The sequence below is a fragment of the Bidens hawaiensis genome, unplaced genomic scaffold (assembly GCF_021521415.1).
Source record: "Bidens hawaiensis isolate Kalapana, Puna unplaced genomic scaffold, B.hawaiensis_p1.1 tig00015640_1, whole genome shotgun sequence".
In the NCBI taxonomy this organism is placed as follows: Eukaryota; Viridiplantae; Streptophyta; class Magnoliopsida; order Asterales; family Asteraceae; genus Bidens; species Bidens hawaiensis.
Genome location: NW_027492399.1, coordinates 16,359 through 31,829, shown reverse-complemented (window position 1 = coordinate 31,829; position 15,471 = coordinate 16,359). Strand labels below are relative to the sequence as shown.

General features: G+C 36.6%; 1 protein-coding gene and 1 long non-coding RNA gene across 2 annotated transcripts; both read left to right on the top strand.

Moving 5' to 3' along the window:
- The first annotated feature begins 1,958 nt into the window (after positions 1-1,958).
- On the top strand, positions 1,959-3,713 carry LOC143549539 (uncharacterized). The gene is made up of 5 exons (XM_077040429.1): positions 1,959-2,337; positions 2,417-2,554; positions 2,666-2,788; positions 3,423-3,506; positions 3,603-3,713. Exons 1-5 carry the CDS (start codon positions 1,996-1,998, stop codon positions 3,711-3,713), a joined length of 798 nt encoding a protein of 265 aa, XP_076896544.1. The 5' UTR covers positions 1,959-1,995.
- Positions 3,714-3,794: 81 nt separating this feature from the next.
- LOC143549517 (uncharacterized) lies at positions 3,795-5,169 on the top strand. Its single transcript, XR_013138148.1, has 3 exons — positions 3,795-3,848; positions 3,949-4,096; positions 4,885-5,169. It is a non-coding gene; the product is annotated as an uncharacterized LOC143549517 (long non-coding RNA).
- Positions 5,170-15,471: the final 10,302 nt, after the last annotated feature.

The window sequence follows — 15,471 nt, the reverse complement described above, 5'->3', positions numbered from 1 at the left end:
ATTGTATCGGTGTTGGTATCCGATACTTAAAACTTTGGTAACGATCCGATACCGACAGTACCAAATCAGTACCGATTTCGATACCGAGAGTACCCGTTCAGAATTTACTCTTCCCTTCCTCTCACACATTGAAACCCGGAAGATCAAAAAATTCAAAATTCAAAATTCAAAAATAATAATATTCCAACCTTCCAATTCTCCCATGTTTTCCGAATGATGATTGAAGCTGATAAAGCAGCCGATGACCCGAACACCAAACCCGCCAATGCAAAATTAATAACCATCGCCGGAACCCTAAAACTACCGTTTCCGTCACTCCGGTACTTATTATTAGTATTATTAGTATTATTATTTAATATTTGTGATCTAATTTGTTACATGGGGTTTATGGCTATGGTTATGACTAGGGTTAGGGTTTTTGCTAGATTCAATTTAGGACTCGTATAATTATTAGTTTGTTCGTTAAGCTTTTATCGTACAAGCAAACGGTCCACGAACAGCTAACCGAACAGAATTTCTTATTTTGTTTGTTTTATTTAATTTGGCTGTAACTGAAAATAGTCGGTGTCAACGGTTTGGTTCGTTCACCAAGTTTGATTGGTTTTGGTTTTACATATTAGATATAAATTATTAATCACATAATACTCGTATAAGTTTTTGTTCATGAACACAATCGAATGAACATGGCCTTTGTTCGTGTTCTGGTATTTAATTTATGTAGGTCACTTTGGGTAATTGTTTGTTTGATTCTTTGGCATGTGGCTCTAGGGCTGTAAATTAATCGAATCGAATAAGAATTTGTTTGTGTTTGTTTGTTAAGCTTTTGTTGGACTAGCAAATGGTTCACGAATAGCTAACCAAACCGGGGGGGGGGGGGACGGTTTATGTAGGTTCATGAACATAAACGAATGAACACAAATGAGTGTGAACAATGTTTTGTTTTATCTGGCTGTGACTGAAGCTGAAAATGGTCGGTGTCAACGGTTTGGTCCAGTTACAAAGTTTGTGTTGGTGTTTCGTTTTAACATTCATATGCTAATTTTACGCATAAATTAATCGCATAATGCTCGTATACATTTTTGTTTTGTAGTTTATAATATTGCTTAAATCTATATAATAAGATTAAAAAGTCATTATAAAGTGTTAAAAACCTTTAATGAACAAACATAAACAAACTAACATTAACAAACATAAACGGACGTAAACGAACACTTTATCAAACGCTCATGAACACAATTGAGCGAACAAGGTCTCTGTTCGTGTTCGTTGATTTAGTTAACCAAACGAAATTTCGTGCTCGTGCTCATTCATTTATCAAACTAACAAACAAAAACGAACTTCCCTCGACAATTCACGAATAGTTTGCCAGATGTTCAGTTTGTTTACAGTCCTAGTTGACTCGATCGTTTGTCTAACCGCTTTAAAAATCGTGCCCTGATTGATTGAATACTATGCACATATTTCATCTCTGTTCGATTGAAACCCTAAATTCATAGTTAATAAAAGCCCTCGCTTCTTGCGCCTAGGCCCGTTTTTTAGGCGAGGCTCAATAAATGCGCTTCTAGTTCCTAGGCGAGCGCTTCGGCATTGTCTATGCCAAGAACATGAGAACATAAAAGCCTAGTGAAAGAAACGCAAGGGCTGCTATTGAAGCTTAGATCTAGGAGAAGTCAAAGGCGTTATACTGATACATTTTGTTATTCAAGTTTTGGAATTACATTTGAATCTTGACAATTTTAGAACTTTTGGTACTAATTAGATGATTTTAAATGTTATATAATAGCTTTTGTTTATTTTATTTGAAGAATAGTATAATTTTTCATATACATAACATGTTTTTTATTTTTTATTTAAGTGCGCTTATTTTTCTCTGGGACCTCGTTTTTTTTGCGCCTAGGCCCCAGGCGAGACCTATGCGCCTTGAGTGCGCCTAACGCATTTGATAACTATGCCTAAAATGAGTAATTTGTTATCTTAATATTGCAGGAGTGGTGAATGATGTCTGAAATCTCAAGGGACATGAATACATCAACTGAGATGGATATAGGAATGGATTTATTTCAATACTATATGAAGGCCATAGACGAGTTGATGTCTAATGATGATTTGACACCGTCTTCTTTGGCAAACTCCCGATTACTTAAAGTAGGAAGTGGGAGCTATAAGAACCGAGAGATGGAAAAAGAGGATAATGGAAGTAATGAGAAAAATCGCCCTGTTGGTTTTAGTTCTTTGTTTTGTAATGCTGTTGGAAACGGGCTTTCGGATCATGGAAAAGATAGACTGCTGACAAAGCTATGCAAATGTGTCGTTGCTTTAGATAGTGAAGTTCATGTGGTATTTGTAAATTATTTTTATTAATGTTATATCTTGTGCAAATTACTATGTTAGTGATTACATTATCATGTACATAAAGTTGGTAGATCCTATATTTTCAATGCTTCGGTTAAGACGTCTTTTGGCACCTGAAAAGGTTGAGTTCGAGGAACATGAACCGAAGAGGCGTAAGGTTAATGAATCTTTGAATGTCAGTTCTGGCAATCTGACTGAAGAGGTATCTTATTTGTAAAAATGCATATTCATTGTGTTTTACATGTATTGCTACTTTATATTTTGCATAGTTTGAGGCATTTTTAATTTATTGCTTAAATATTGAAATACACAGGGTACGTTAAGTGAAAAGCAGGGTGTGGTTGAACGTGAACCAAGTAAATCTAAATCGTTAACCAGGTGTAACAGTGCTGGTTGTGGGGAGTATGCCAAAAAAAGGAGCTTTGATGAAAATAAGGTAATTGAATTATACCTGTCAAGCGATCTATTTGATACTGATTAGGGGTGACAAATGTGACCCATGGGTTGAATGGGTTGTAATAAAGTGTATAGAATGGGTCAGAATGGGCCAAGCTAAAAAAAGAAAATGATTGAAACGGGTCAAAACGGGTTGACATTTCTTGAGTTTTTATTTTATTTTTATTTATTTTTTATTTTTTTTATGGAACGAGAAAAACGAAGAAAATTTTTATGTTTTTTTTATTTTTTTAGTTTTTTAGTTATATTTCGAGTTACGATTTTTTAATTATTTTTTTGAATTTTTTAATGAGGGGTTTTTGAAAAGGGTCAAAATGGGTTGAGATTTCAAAAACCCTCACTAAAATATTTAAAAAATAATAATAATTAAAAAAGCATAACTCGAAATATAAATCAAAAACTAAAAAAGTAAAAAAAGTAAAAAGTTTCCTCCGTTTTTCTCGTTCCATATACAAAAAAAAAACCTCAAGAAATGTCAACCCGTTTTGACCCATTTCAATCCTTTTCTTTTTTTAGTTTGACCCATTATATACATTTTATTACAACCTATTTAACCCATGGGTCACATTTGCAATATTGATTCTAATTAATGCTTAAGTCTATTATTCATGTAGTCTTTGTGTGGGGATCGTCCCAAACAAGGCATGAATGAGTCGTTTTTGGGATCAAGTTCACGAAATGATAAAGACAATGGAGAGGTAAATCTTTCAATTTTAATAATGTTGTGCAAGGCATGATTCGTTCATTATTATTTCTCTCTTTTTATAGTTATACATATACATCATGTTCTTTAGGTGAATGATGCTATACAATATCTTCTAGAAATTAACGGGCCTGTAGTTTTAGAAAAGCTGGCTGAAAATTCTGCTGAAATGTCTGCAATGGTACATATTTTGTCATTTTAACTTTACTAGCAAATACTAGTTTTCACAAAAGCTTTAAATTGTTGGCCCGGATTTGATGGAAAATGTATGTTTCCAGCTTGAACGAATGAAGCAGAAAGTTGACGAACTTGTTGATATTGTTGTTTTGAGTTGCAGGTATATCTCATATCTAGTCAATCGATGAGTTGACTTTATATATGATATATATTGATGAAGTGGTCTAATCTGGTTCATAATTTGTTGATGATTAAATTAGGGCAATGACACTTGCGGAAAGGCATCAACTAAAGAAATTGGTTCAAAATCTGGATGCTCAAAATCTGGACCGTGTTGCGGAAATTATACAACGGGGAAAACTTGGACTACAATCTAGGGATGATGTTATTGTCGATCTACAAAACGAGGTAATAACAAAACAATAAAAAATTAAAGTATATTTTAGTCGAATAACAAGTTATGATTCTTTAGTTTCAGGATCAAATACAAATCATTTTAACATGAAAACAGTGAAACCAATTTGCTGTTATTGTTAGGTTGTTTTTATAAGTGTTTGATGCTAATTTTTGTCCGTATTTGCTGATTTCCGATTATGAGACGTTATAAGTATTTATTGATTTGCATTTTGTTATTATTATTATTTTTTTTATGCTGTTATAAGTATTTTCTGTTATTATTTGGTTGCTAATTTTGTTTCTTTTGCTGTTATTATTAGGGTTTTTTCTTTGTTATTATAAAACAATGATTATGTAGATTGGTATTATAGTTCGTATTGTTTCCTACGTTCTCATTTTTGGTAGATTGGTATTGTTTACTACGTTCTCATGTTAAGAACATTTTGTACATGAACCTTCCCCTGATTCTTTATTATGGGGGAAGTTCATGTACAGAATAATCAACTACAATACCAATCTACATAAGCAATGTTTTATAATAACATAGAAAAAAACCTAATAATAACAACAAAAGAATCAAAATCAGCACCAAAATAATAACAGCATAAGAAAAAAAACCTAACAAAATGTAAATCAACAAATACCTATAACGTCTCATAATCGGAAATCAGCGTATGCTAACAAAAATCAACAACAAACAATTATAAAAACAAACCTAATAATAACAACAAATCGGTTATCACTGTTTTCATGTTAAGAATAAATGTATTTGATCCTGAAACCTTTATTATGATATGCAGGACAATTCAAAGCTCTGGAGAATATACTTTTATGTTAAAACAGTTGAAAATGCTAGAAAGTTATTGTAGAAGGAAGTTAACAAGTTTCTTATTGTGTTAGAAGCAGTTTAGTAGTGATGATATAATATTTTTTTTGGGAAAGCTGTACATACAACAGCTGAATATGATTCTAAACACTCGGCTGCAAGATAGATTGTGCATGAATAGAGTAAATCAAGTTTTGGTGTATTGTTTTGTGAATTCAAATGGTTTTTTGACCAACGCGTAAACGATAAATAAGTTTCTAGGCTCGTTTATATCTGTTATTGTGTTTGTGGTAAATATCTCGATCGGCATCTATATCATCCATCTAATGAAGTATAGAAACGTACTAAGTAGGGATAAGAACCGTCCGATACTCGTATCTGTTTCGAAAATCTATGAAAATGAGTACCGATACTTGTACTGGATTTATTGGTACAGTACAAGTATGAGAACTGGTAAGGGTACGGTACCCGTTTTTATACTATGTGTTTTTTATCCAAATCTCTAATGATGTTGGTACCGATACGAGTAAGTAGTAACAAGTAAGTTGAATCATTTCAGATACACTGGTACGAGTATGAGTGTGTGATGGGTACCAAATTGGCTAAACTCGTACACATACTGGCATTACACATAGTCAAATACCACATTCAAAACTAAACTAAAACCATTAAACTATAATACCAAAATAAATTATAGTAATTAATAGGGGCAATTTTATAGAATAGTAACCAATTTTCAAAAGTGTTTCAATTATGTCACTCAACTTTAAAAAGTGTTCCAATTAAGTCACTCAACTTTCATGTTTGATTAAATTAAAGGTTTTAACATGTTTTTTAGCCTTTTTCTTTTTTGTTTTACATAGGAAATGTTTTTATCTTTTTTTTGAAGTTGACGTTGAGTGACGACGTGAATTTTATTTTATATTTTTAAAATTTAATATAATTAATGTTTTTTAAAATTTAATTACATATATTGCAAATTCCGCCCCCCCCCCATCTTACCCTCCATTTCTTTCTTGACGCACAAAAAAATCGGTGAGACTTGATTTGAAGATTTAGTGACCTGATTTGGGAAAAATATACATCAGGGACCTAATTGAAACACTTTTGAAAGTTGGTTACTATTCTATAAGATTTTCCCTAATTATATTAATATAAAGGTTTGACACTTTGTAAATCGTACTACGTTCAATGATGATACGGCTTAAGGATTAATTTTAGACGTTAAGAATCGATAATCTCAATAAAATATCTACTTATTACAAATGGGTACAAAATACTGAATGTACCCGTACTTGATTATACCCGTACCGAAAATCAATAAAAACGAGTACCGATATCTGTACTGAATAGACTAAATTGGTATGGGTACAAATACGGATACGGTACGAGTACAAGTGTGGATATTTGAGAGAAAATGACCATCCCTGGTACTGAGTGATTACTTCTAAAGTTAGAGAAACCATGAATGTAATAGAAATTTGGTAATTTTGTGCCAAATCATGCTCTTGGTGTTAGATCTTTGATGTTTTACATCTTTTAAAAACGATCAAGAGTGTAATACTATTTGGAGTAGTAGTCCTTGAATATCTAATTAACAATTGAAATACAAACAAGGTATAAAAGAAGTAGAAAAATCTCTATTTGATAGGACATATTTCTATACCTATAAATGCTATTGTACCCATAAATATATAAATTAGTAAATTATTGTTAGAGAAAATTAATGTTTGCGTCCCTAAAGTTTCTGGACGAAGGCACAATAAGTCCCAAAAAAGAATTTGAACTGCATGAGTCCATGTGGTGTCAAAAATGAATTATTTGAGTCCATGTCGTTACTTAACTGTGTTAGCTTCAGGGGAAGATTCGACATTTCACTTCTATATATATACATTGTCATCCTGAGTCCTTGAACTTTCATAATTGATCACCTTGAGTCCCCTTCCCCTTTTAACAAAAATAAATGAGCTAAACTAATTTTTTAACAAAAATAAACAAATCGAACCACCTTTTTAACAAAAATTAACGAACCGAACTACTTTTTAACAAAAAAAACAGACCAAACTAATTTTTTTTATCAAACTAAACGGACCGAGTCACTTTTTTTAACAAGTAGTTCATTTCGTTTAACAAAAATAAACGAATCAAACTACTTTTTTTTAACAAAAATAAACGAATCGAACTTATTTTTTTTACTAAAATAAACGAATCAAACTATCTTGCTAACAAAAATAAACGAACCAAACTTATTTTTTTTTTAACAAAAATAAACAAACATAACTTATCTTTTAACAAAAATAACCGAATCGTACTACTTTTTTTTTACTAAACAAACCGAACCACTTTTTTTAACAAGCAATTTAGTTCATTTCGTTTAACAAAAATAAACGAACTCAACTACATTTTAACAAAAAAAAAAAACTAATCAAACTTATTTTTTAACAAAAATAAACAAATCGAATAACTTATTTAACAAATTAAACTAACTGAACTACTTTTTTTGACAAAAATAAACTAACCGAACTACATTTTTAACAAAAATAAAATATTTAAATATTTTTTTTAATAATAAATAAACAAAACGAACTAATTTTTTTACTAAACTAAATGAACTGAACAATTCGCTTTAACAAAAACAAGCGTATCGAACTACTTTTTTTTTTTAATAAACGAACCAAACGTATTTTTAACAAAAAAAAACGAATCAAACAACTTTTTTTAACAAAAATAAATGAACCAAACTTTTTTTAAACAAAAATAAGCTTACCGAACTTATTTTTAACAAAAATATCGCCGTACCTTGTGCTAGGTGGAGATTGCTTCGATTAATTATTTTAGAAGTAGTTATGGTCGCTTAGTTTAGTAAAAAGATATTTTGGTTTATTTATTTTTGTTAAAAATGTAGCACGGTTCGTTTATTTTTGTTAAAAAAGTAGTCTGGTTTGTTTATTTTTGTTAAAAAGTAGTTCGTTTCGTTTATTTTTGTTAAAAAAAGTTTGGTTCGTTTATGTATGTTAAAAGAAATTAGTTCGGTTCGCTTATTTTTTTTTTTAAAAAAAGTTCGGTTCGTTATATTTGGTTGAATATGGTTTGGGTGGTTGATTATGGCTTGATTGGTTATTGTTGGTGGTTAATTCTTTTATTTGGAGGGAATTTTTATAAAGAGATTAAAGCTGAGCAATAACTGAATCACAAAGACTCATACAAATAATAAAAAATGGTAAATTATAATATTTAAGCGTAAAACTATAAATTTTATTATTAGTAGGCCTGTAATGAATCGAATATTCAATGAACTGTTTGGTGAAAGTTCACTTATTTAATAAACAAACGGACATGAATAATATTTTTGTCCATTTAATTAAACGAACGAACATAAAAATCATACTTTGTTCGTTCCTTTATGTTCGTATATTAATGTTTGTTTGTATTCGTTTACATGTTGATAGAAAATAATTAAATAGTGTTCACTTATGCGTGTTCGGTGAAAGCAGCTTTGAGATGGATATGTGAGATTCTACTATTCTACTATGTGCGATTGTTGTTGTTATGTGTGTTTTGTTTATGTTTTTTTGTGTTTGTTTACATTTGTCCATATATGTTCGTTTATATTTGTTCAATTATGTTCATTATGTGTTCATGAATTGTTCATTTAAATTTTTAACAATTAGGTATGCTCATTTCTTAAACAAACAATCAAGAACACATATATTTATTCAATCAAGTGTTCGTTTTCCTTATTTATGTTCATCTAGTACTTTATTTACAAGCCTAGTTATCAGGTGTTCGTTATACAAGTATGTATATGTGTAAACTATATAGTAAATTTGTTATATTTAAAACATGCACATCATAAATTTACTTGTATTTTTCTATACAACTAGTCATGTATACCATGTTCAAGCTAGCAAAATACTTCTCAGGCTGAGGGGTGTGGGGGGCGCGAGAGGGGGCGCGAGTGGGGGCTCCAGCCAATAATATTGTAACGTGTGGTGTGACATCTGCCCCGATCCGACCCGACCCAGGTACCCGTTTCTCTGACCCGATCTCTTTCTTTTATTATTTAATATTTATACTTATATTTTACTTTTAATAATAATAATATACTTTTCCTTCCCGCCTCTTTCTCTCTCTTTCTTTCCGCCGTCCCGTCCCTCTCCTTCTCTCTTTCCGCCTTCTTTTCCCTTTTGTCGCCGTCCCGCCCTTAAGCCTTGTTTCCCTCTTTTTCTTCTAACTCTTTGCTTGTCCTTTGTTCCTTCCCGCCTAAGGTTGTCTGCGCAGCTCCACGCGCCAGACCCCTTACAAGGAATCCTGCGTGAAGACCACCTGTTTCAGCGATACGCGAGACGAACTCTTCTCGCAGCGCGCTAAGAATTGTAATTCTTCTCGCAGCGCGCTAAGAACGGTAGTTCTTCCCGCGACGCGCTAAGGATTTGTAATTCTTCTCGCAGCGCGCTAAGAATCGTAGTTCATCCCTCGACGCGCGAAGAATTATAGTTCTTCCCGCGGCGCGCTAGGAATTTTAGTTCCTCCCGCGGCGCGCTAAGAAATGTGATTCTTCCCGCGGCGCGCTTAGAAATGTAGTTCTTTCCGCGACGCGTTAAGGATAGTTCTGTCTGCCTTCGCGCTCGCGCTCTCTTGACCTTCTGTGTCTGCCTTCGCGCCTTAGCCTTCTCGCGCTGAACCCTTTGAGTTTCTTCTAGCCGTTTGCTTTTGTGTTGTCTTATCTTTTGAGCTGTTGACCTAATCTGCTTTATGTCTGAAAAGTTACTTTCGGCGCAGCATGCGCGCCAACCCCATTGGTTGGCAGATAAAGTGACTGACATAATCTTTTGAGATCTGCTTTTTCCATGCCTGACCTGTACCTTTATCTGACCTGCCCATGCCTTTTTACTGTTCCCTGACAGCTTTATCTTGCCCCCTGCAGCTGCCATATCTTTCCATATCTTTTGCTTTTGGAATCTTTTGCTTTTTGAGATCTTTTTTCCCCTTTTCTAGGGATTATGTCTCCTAGGGTTTCTCTATAAATAATAATAATATTTTCATAACACTACACACACAAAACACTTAATCTCTCCTGTTCTCTTGCCCCTTGCTCTCTCTGCCGCCTCCCTCTCTGCCTCCGTCTTCCTCCCTGTTCTGCCTTGTTTTTCCGGTAATATATATTATATATATATAATTTACTTATTAATTATGCTAACTTATAATCAAGACTTAAAACAGATCATTTAAAACAATAATCTTATTTATAGGTTAACTTGTGCTTGTTTAAAGTTGGTTCTTGCTTTATCTTACACCGCATCGTTTATCATGTGAGTAATCTCGTACCTAATCCCTTTTTGCTTTTAATGTTTTGGGATGTTCATGTGTTCATACAAACTTAGAGTCTTAAACTTGTTTATGAGCTTTAGTCGCGCAGTATCCCATGTGTTGAGGACGTTTACTTGGCTGTTTATTTGTATGTGTGTATCATTAACCGCTTTGTTCGGCCTATTCCGAAGTTTTCATGGATCCATTAGATGAACACGGGAGACCTATCGTTTACGGTTTTCTTTGTTTACACTTGCACAGATGTTTTCTCGTTTTTGTGCTCAATTGGGAGCACGGATTGAACTATGAACTATGAGCTATGATCTATTTAGGCTTGATCACAATCTGATTGCACCCTTGTTAAACACCAGACATACACGTGTTGCGCGCAGATTTATTGTTATCTATGTATTGTATTAAACTTGATTTCTCACCAACACGCAAGTGTTTGACGTTTATTTTAACACATGTTCAGGTTTGCAGTAGCTGTTTTGGAGCATGTGGACACATAGGAAGTTTTCTTTATTTTGGACCTAGATTAAAATGTATCAAGACAAGTTATTGTTGTTCGAATATTTTGCCTTATAATATATTGATTTATGTTGATTTATGTTATCTTTTGTTTACCTTGCGCGTGCGCGAATGAATGTATTTATTAAATATTGACACCCAATAGTGTCACGAGTAATGAAACAATATGTGGCGCCCCGATGTATAATCCGCCTTTGGTCGGGGTGTTACAGATTGGTATCAGAGCTCGTTGACTTTAGGATAGGTGGTTAGACGTAACGGCCTAGAATACCTAAGAGTCCCTTCTCGCGCATGAGAGAAATCTCATGTTTGCGCGCTTATTGTTAATTACTCGTTATTTATGAATATGTTCGCGCTTGCGCAGTATATGATTTTATGTTTTATTTCGCGATATTTCGATTTTTGTTGAATTTCGATTTTTATTGATTTTACTTACATATTTGTTTGTTGGGTTTGAAAATCCGAAAAGTCATGGTGATACATGAATAGTTGATTTTCAATTTCCATTTACGATTATGTTCTGAGGATGGAGACTTGAAAAGTCATGGTGATACATGAATTGTCAACCTCAAATACTCATTTTCTTGTATGTTTTATATTGAAGATTGAAAAGTCATGATGATACATGAATCGTCAATCTCCAATACTCGTTTGCTCGTATATTTTAAATTGGGAATTCGGAAAGTCATGGTGGTACATGAATTGTCGATTCTTGATTCGAATTTGCTACCTTTATTAAGTCTGCATTTAAAGTCATTTATTTTACTTTAACTTTTGATAGTATCTAACCCTGCGAAACCAAGCTTTATAAGATTAAAACTTTGCGCTAAAATCAAGATATTAACTAAAATTAAAACTTTTATAGAATGCCTCCGCTATCTCGCCGATTTCAGAGAAGAGAAGCCTCGCGCATGCGTAGACAGCAACGTTCCCAGGAAATGGCCGCCGCGATAGCCCAAGCCTTGAGCCAAAACAATACCTCCAGTTATAACATTAAGTCCTTTAACGCGGGTAACCCTCCAAAGTTCACAGGTCTTGAAGGAGCCACCGTGATGCTCCAATGGCTCGAAAAGATTGAAAACACTTTCCTCCATACCCAATGCCCCTCAGACAGACGAACCCTGTATGCTTCCAGTGTCCTGGAATCTAGAGCGCTTACATGGTGGAATGGAGTAGCTCATGCGCGTGGCGCAGAGGCTGCTTCTAGCATGACATGGGAGGAATTCAAGGAAATTCTGACGCGAGAATTCTGCCCTCCCAACGAAATTAAGCGCCTAGAGGAGGAATTTTGGAATCTTAAGCAATACAGCGGTGAAGCGCGCGAGTACGCGACGCGCTTCCACGAGCTAAGCTTACTGGTCCCTCACCTTGTTACCCCTTCCCGCCGAGCAATCGAGAAATTCCTTGGGGGTCTCCCCATGGAAATTCAAGATTCTGTATGGGCCAGAAACCCAGTTACCCTCTCTGACGCCATTGAGTTGGCCGCTGTGCTCAGCGACAACCATGTCAGAGCAGGAACCCTGTTCCTGCGGGGAACTGAGAAGACCAAACTCACCAAGACTGCCCCTGAACCAACAGAAACCAAACCTGAACCCTCAAACCGTAACAACCTCAAGCGCAGGCGCAAGGCCTATGCGCTTACCAACCCGCCCATTGTCCAGCAACCCATCTACCAACCTCCAGTTTACGCGCCTAACCCACTGACAGCCTACCCAACACCTCCTGTAGTCCATAACTATGCCTTAACCAATCCAGCACTCCCTGCCCCGCCTCCTAAGAAACCTTACACAGGAAATCAACCCTTTTGCCCAACCTGTAGACTTCACCACCCAACCCAAACCCCGTGTCGACAATGTAACCGATGTGGCCGCATTGGTCACTCAACCGAATACTGTAGAGTCCCTCCCGCCAATCCAATTGCCCCAACACCACCAGTCTACCCGCAGAACCCACAACCAACCTACCAAAACCCACGACCCAGGTCGTGCTATAACTGCGGTGATCCCAGTCATTTCCGGAACGCGTGCCCGAGACTACAAGTTCAGATTACACAAGCGAATCCGGTGAACCAGATTTCAAACCAAGTAACGCGTGGACGAGCTTTTAACATAACCGCGCACCAAGCGCAAGCGAATAATGACGTAGTTAATGGTACATTTTTGCTTAACGGATTTTATGCTTCTATACTTTTTGATACTGGCGCTGATCGAAGTTTTATCTCTCGCGCCTTCGAGCAGAAGCTTGCGCGAACCGCGCGATAACTTAAAAGAAAATTTTTCAGTTGAATTGGCTAATGGCGAAACTGTTTTAATTAACTCTGTGATTAAAGATTGCACGCTTAACCTTAACGAAAACGATTTTCTGATTGACCTCATCCCCATGCCTCTTGGAAGCTTTGATGTTATCATTGGTATGGACTGGCTCTCGAAGAATCGCGCCGAAGTTATTTGCGCCAAGAAATTGATTCGCATACCTCGAGAAAATGGTGATCTTCATATTTACGGCGAAAAAACCCTCCAGTGGTCTTAAACTTATGTCTTGCGCCGAAGCCCAAAGACTCATGCGGAAGAAGTGTATTGCATTTGTAGCCCATGTGGTTAAACCTGCTGAAGAAAAGAAGCTTCGCGATATCCCTGTTGTGCGTGATTTCCCTGAAGTTTTTCCTGATGATCTTCCTGGTATCCCTCCCGCTCGTGAAGTCGAGTTCCGTATTGATCTTGTCCCTGGTGCTTCCCCCGTAGCTAAATCTCCTTACCGTCTTGCACCCGCTGAGATGCAAGAATTGGCCAGCCAACTTCAAGAGTTGACTGCTAAAGGATTCATTCGCCCTAGCTCTTCGCCCTGGGGTGCTCCGGTGTTGTTCGTTAAGAAGAAAGATGGATCGTTTCGCATGTGTATTGATTACCGCGAGTTGAACAAACTCACCATTAAAAACCGGTATCCCTTACCGCGTATTGACGACCTCTTTGATCAACTCCAAGGTGCCTCTTGTTTCTCGAAGATTGATCTCCGCTCTGGCTATCACCAGTTGCGCATCCGCGATGAAGATGTTCCGAAGACTGCTTTTCGAACTCGTTATGGCCATTTTGAATTCTTGGTCATGTCCTTCGGTTTAACCAACGCACCCGCCGTTTTCATGGATCTAATGAACCGGGTGTGTAGGCCTTTCTTGGATAAATTCGTGATTGTGTTTATCGATGATGTTCTGGTGTATTCTAAGACCAAGGCCGAGCACGAGCAACATCTTCGGTTGGTGTTGCAAAAGCTTAGAGCTGAGCAACTCTATGCTAAGCTCTCCAAGTGTGAATTCTGGTCTGATGAAGTACAGTTTCTTGGCCATGTTGTGAACAAGATGGGTATTCATGTCGACCCATCCAAAATTGAAGCAATCAAGAACTGGATTACGCCGACCACTCCTTCTGAGATCCGTTCCTTTCTGGGCTTAGCTGGTTACTACCGGCGATTTATTTCGAACTTCTCAAAGATCGCTTTGCCTTTAACAGCTCTAACGCACAAAGGTAAACCGTATATTTGGGGCTCGAAGCAAGAAGAAGCCTTTCTAACGCTCAAGCGTTTGTTGTGTGAAGCTCCTGTTCTTGCGCTACCTGAGGGTAATGATGATTTTGTCGTGTACTGCGATGCCTCCAACCAAGGTCTCGGTTGTGTTCTTATGCAACGAGGCAAGGTTATCGCTTACGCATCAAGGCAACTCAAGGTTCATGAAAAGAATTATACAACTCACGATCTCGAACTTGGTGCAGTTGTTTTTGCCTTAAAGATCTGGAGACACTACCTTTATGGTACTAAGTGTATCCTCTACACTGACCATAAAAGCCTTCAGCATATCTTTGATCAGAAGGAACTTAACATGAGGCAACGCCGATGGAACGAACTCATCAGCGATTACGATTGTGAGATCCGGTATCATCCTGGTAAGGCTAATGTGTAGCCGATGCGCTCAGCCGAAAACCCTGCCAACTTAACTGTATCTTGCCGCGCACAGCATCTTCACTTTGCGCCGATTCAAAGCAACCTTGAATCGCGTATTCGTGACGCGCAGCGCGCATCCATCAGTAATGGTAACCTTCGCGCCGAGTTAGCGTGTGGCGCGGAAGCGCATTTTGTGCCTAATCTGAGTGGAATTCTCTGCTATCTCAATCGCATCTGGATTCCCTTTGATGAGAATCTTCGCGCTGATATCTTGAGTGAAGCGCACAAATCTCGGTATTCTATTCATCCTGGCGCTGATAAGATGTACAAGGATTTGCGCATAACTTATTGGTGGCCCGGTATGAAAAAGGATATTGCTGTGTTCGTAGCTAGATGTCTGACTTGTTCTAAAGTGAAAGCTGAACACCAACGCCCATCTGGTTTGCTCGAACAACCAGAAATTCCTACGTGGAAATGGGAATGTGTAGCGATGGACTTTATTACCAAGTTACCTTTGACAACAAGCAAACATGATAGCATTTGGGTAATAGTGGATCGATTGACTAAGTCTGCTCACTTTCTGCCCATTCGTGAAAACTACCGTGTTGAGCAACTCGCGCAGCTTTATGTCAAGGAAATTGTCTGCCGCCATGGTACTCCTTTGAGCATCATATCCGATCGCGATGGCCGTTTTATATCTCGCTTTTGGAAATCTCTCCAATCTGCGCTAGGAACTCGCTTGGACATGAGTACGGCATATCATCCCCAGACTGACGGTCAGTCTGAGCGA

Excerpts from the sequence above, each read along its gene's own strand:
- LOC143549539 (XM_077040429.1), top strand. The coding sequence starts at position 1,996 with ATGATGTCTGAAATCTCAAGGGACATGAATACATCAACTGAGATGGAT. Across the intron at positions 2,338-2,416 it reads TAGATAGTGAAGTTCATGTG|TTGGTAGATCCTATATTTTC; the intron begins GTATTTGTAAAT and ends ATGTACATAAAG. Across the intron at positions 2,555-2,665 it reads CTGGCAATCTGACTGAAGAG|GGTACGTTAAGTGAAAAGCA; the intron begins GTATCTTATTTG and ends TGAAATACACAG.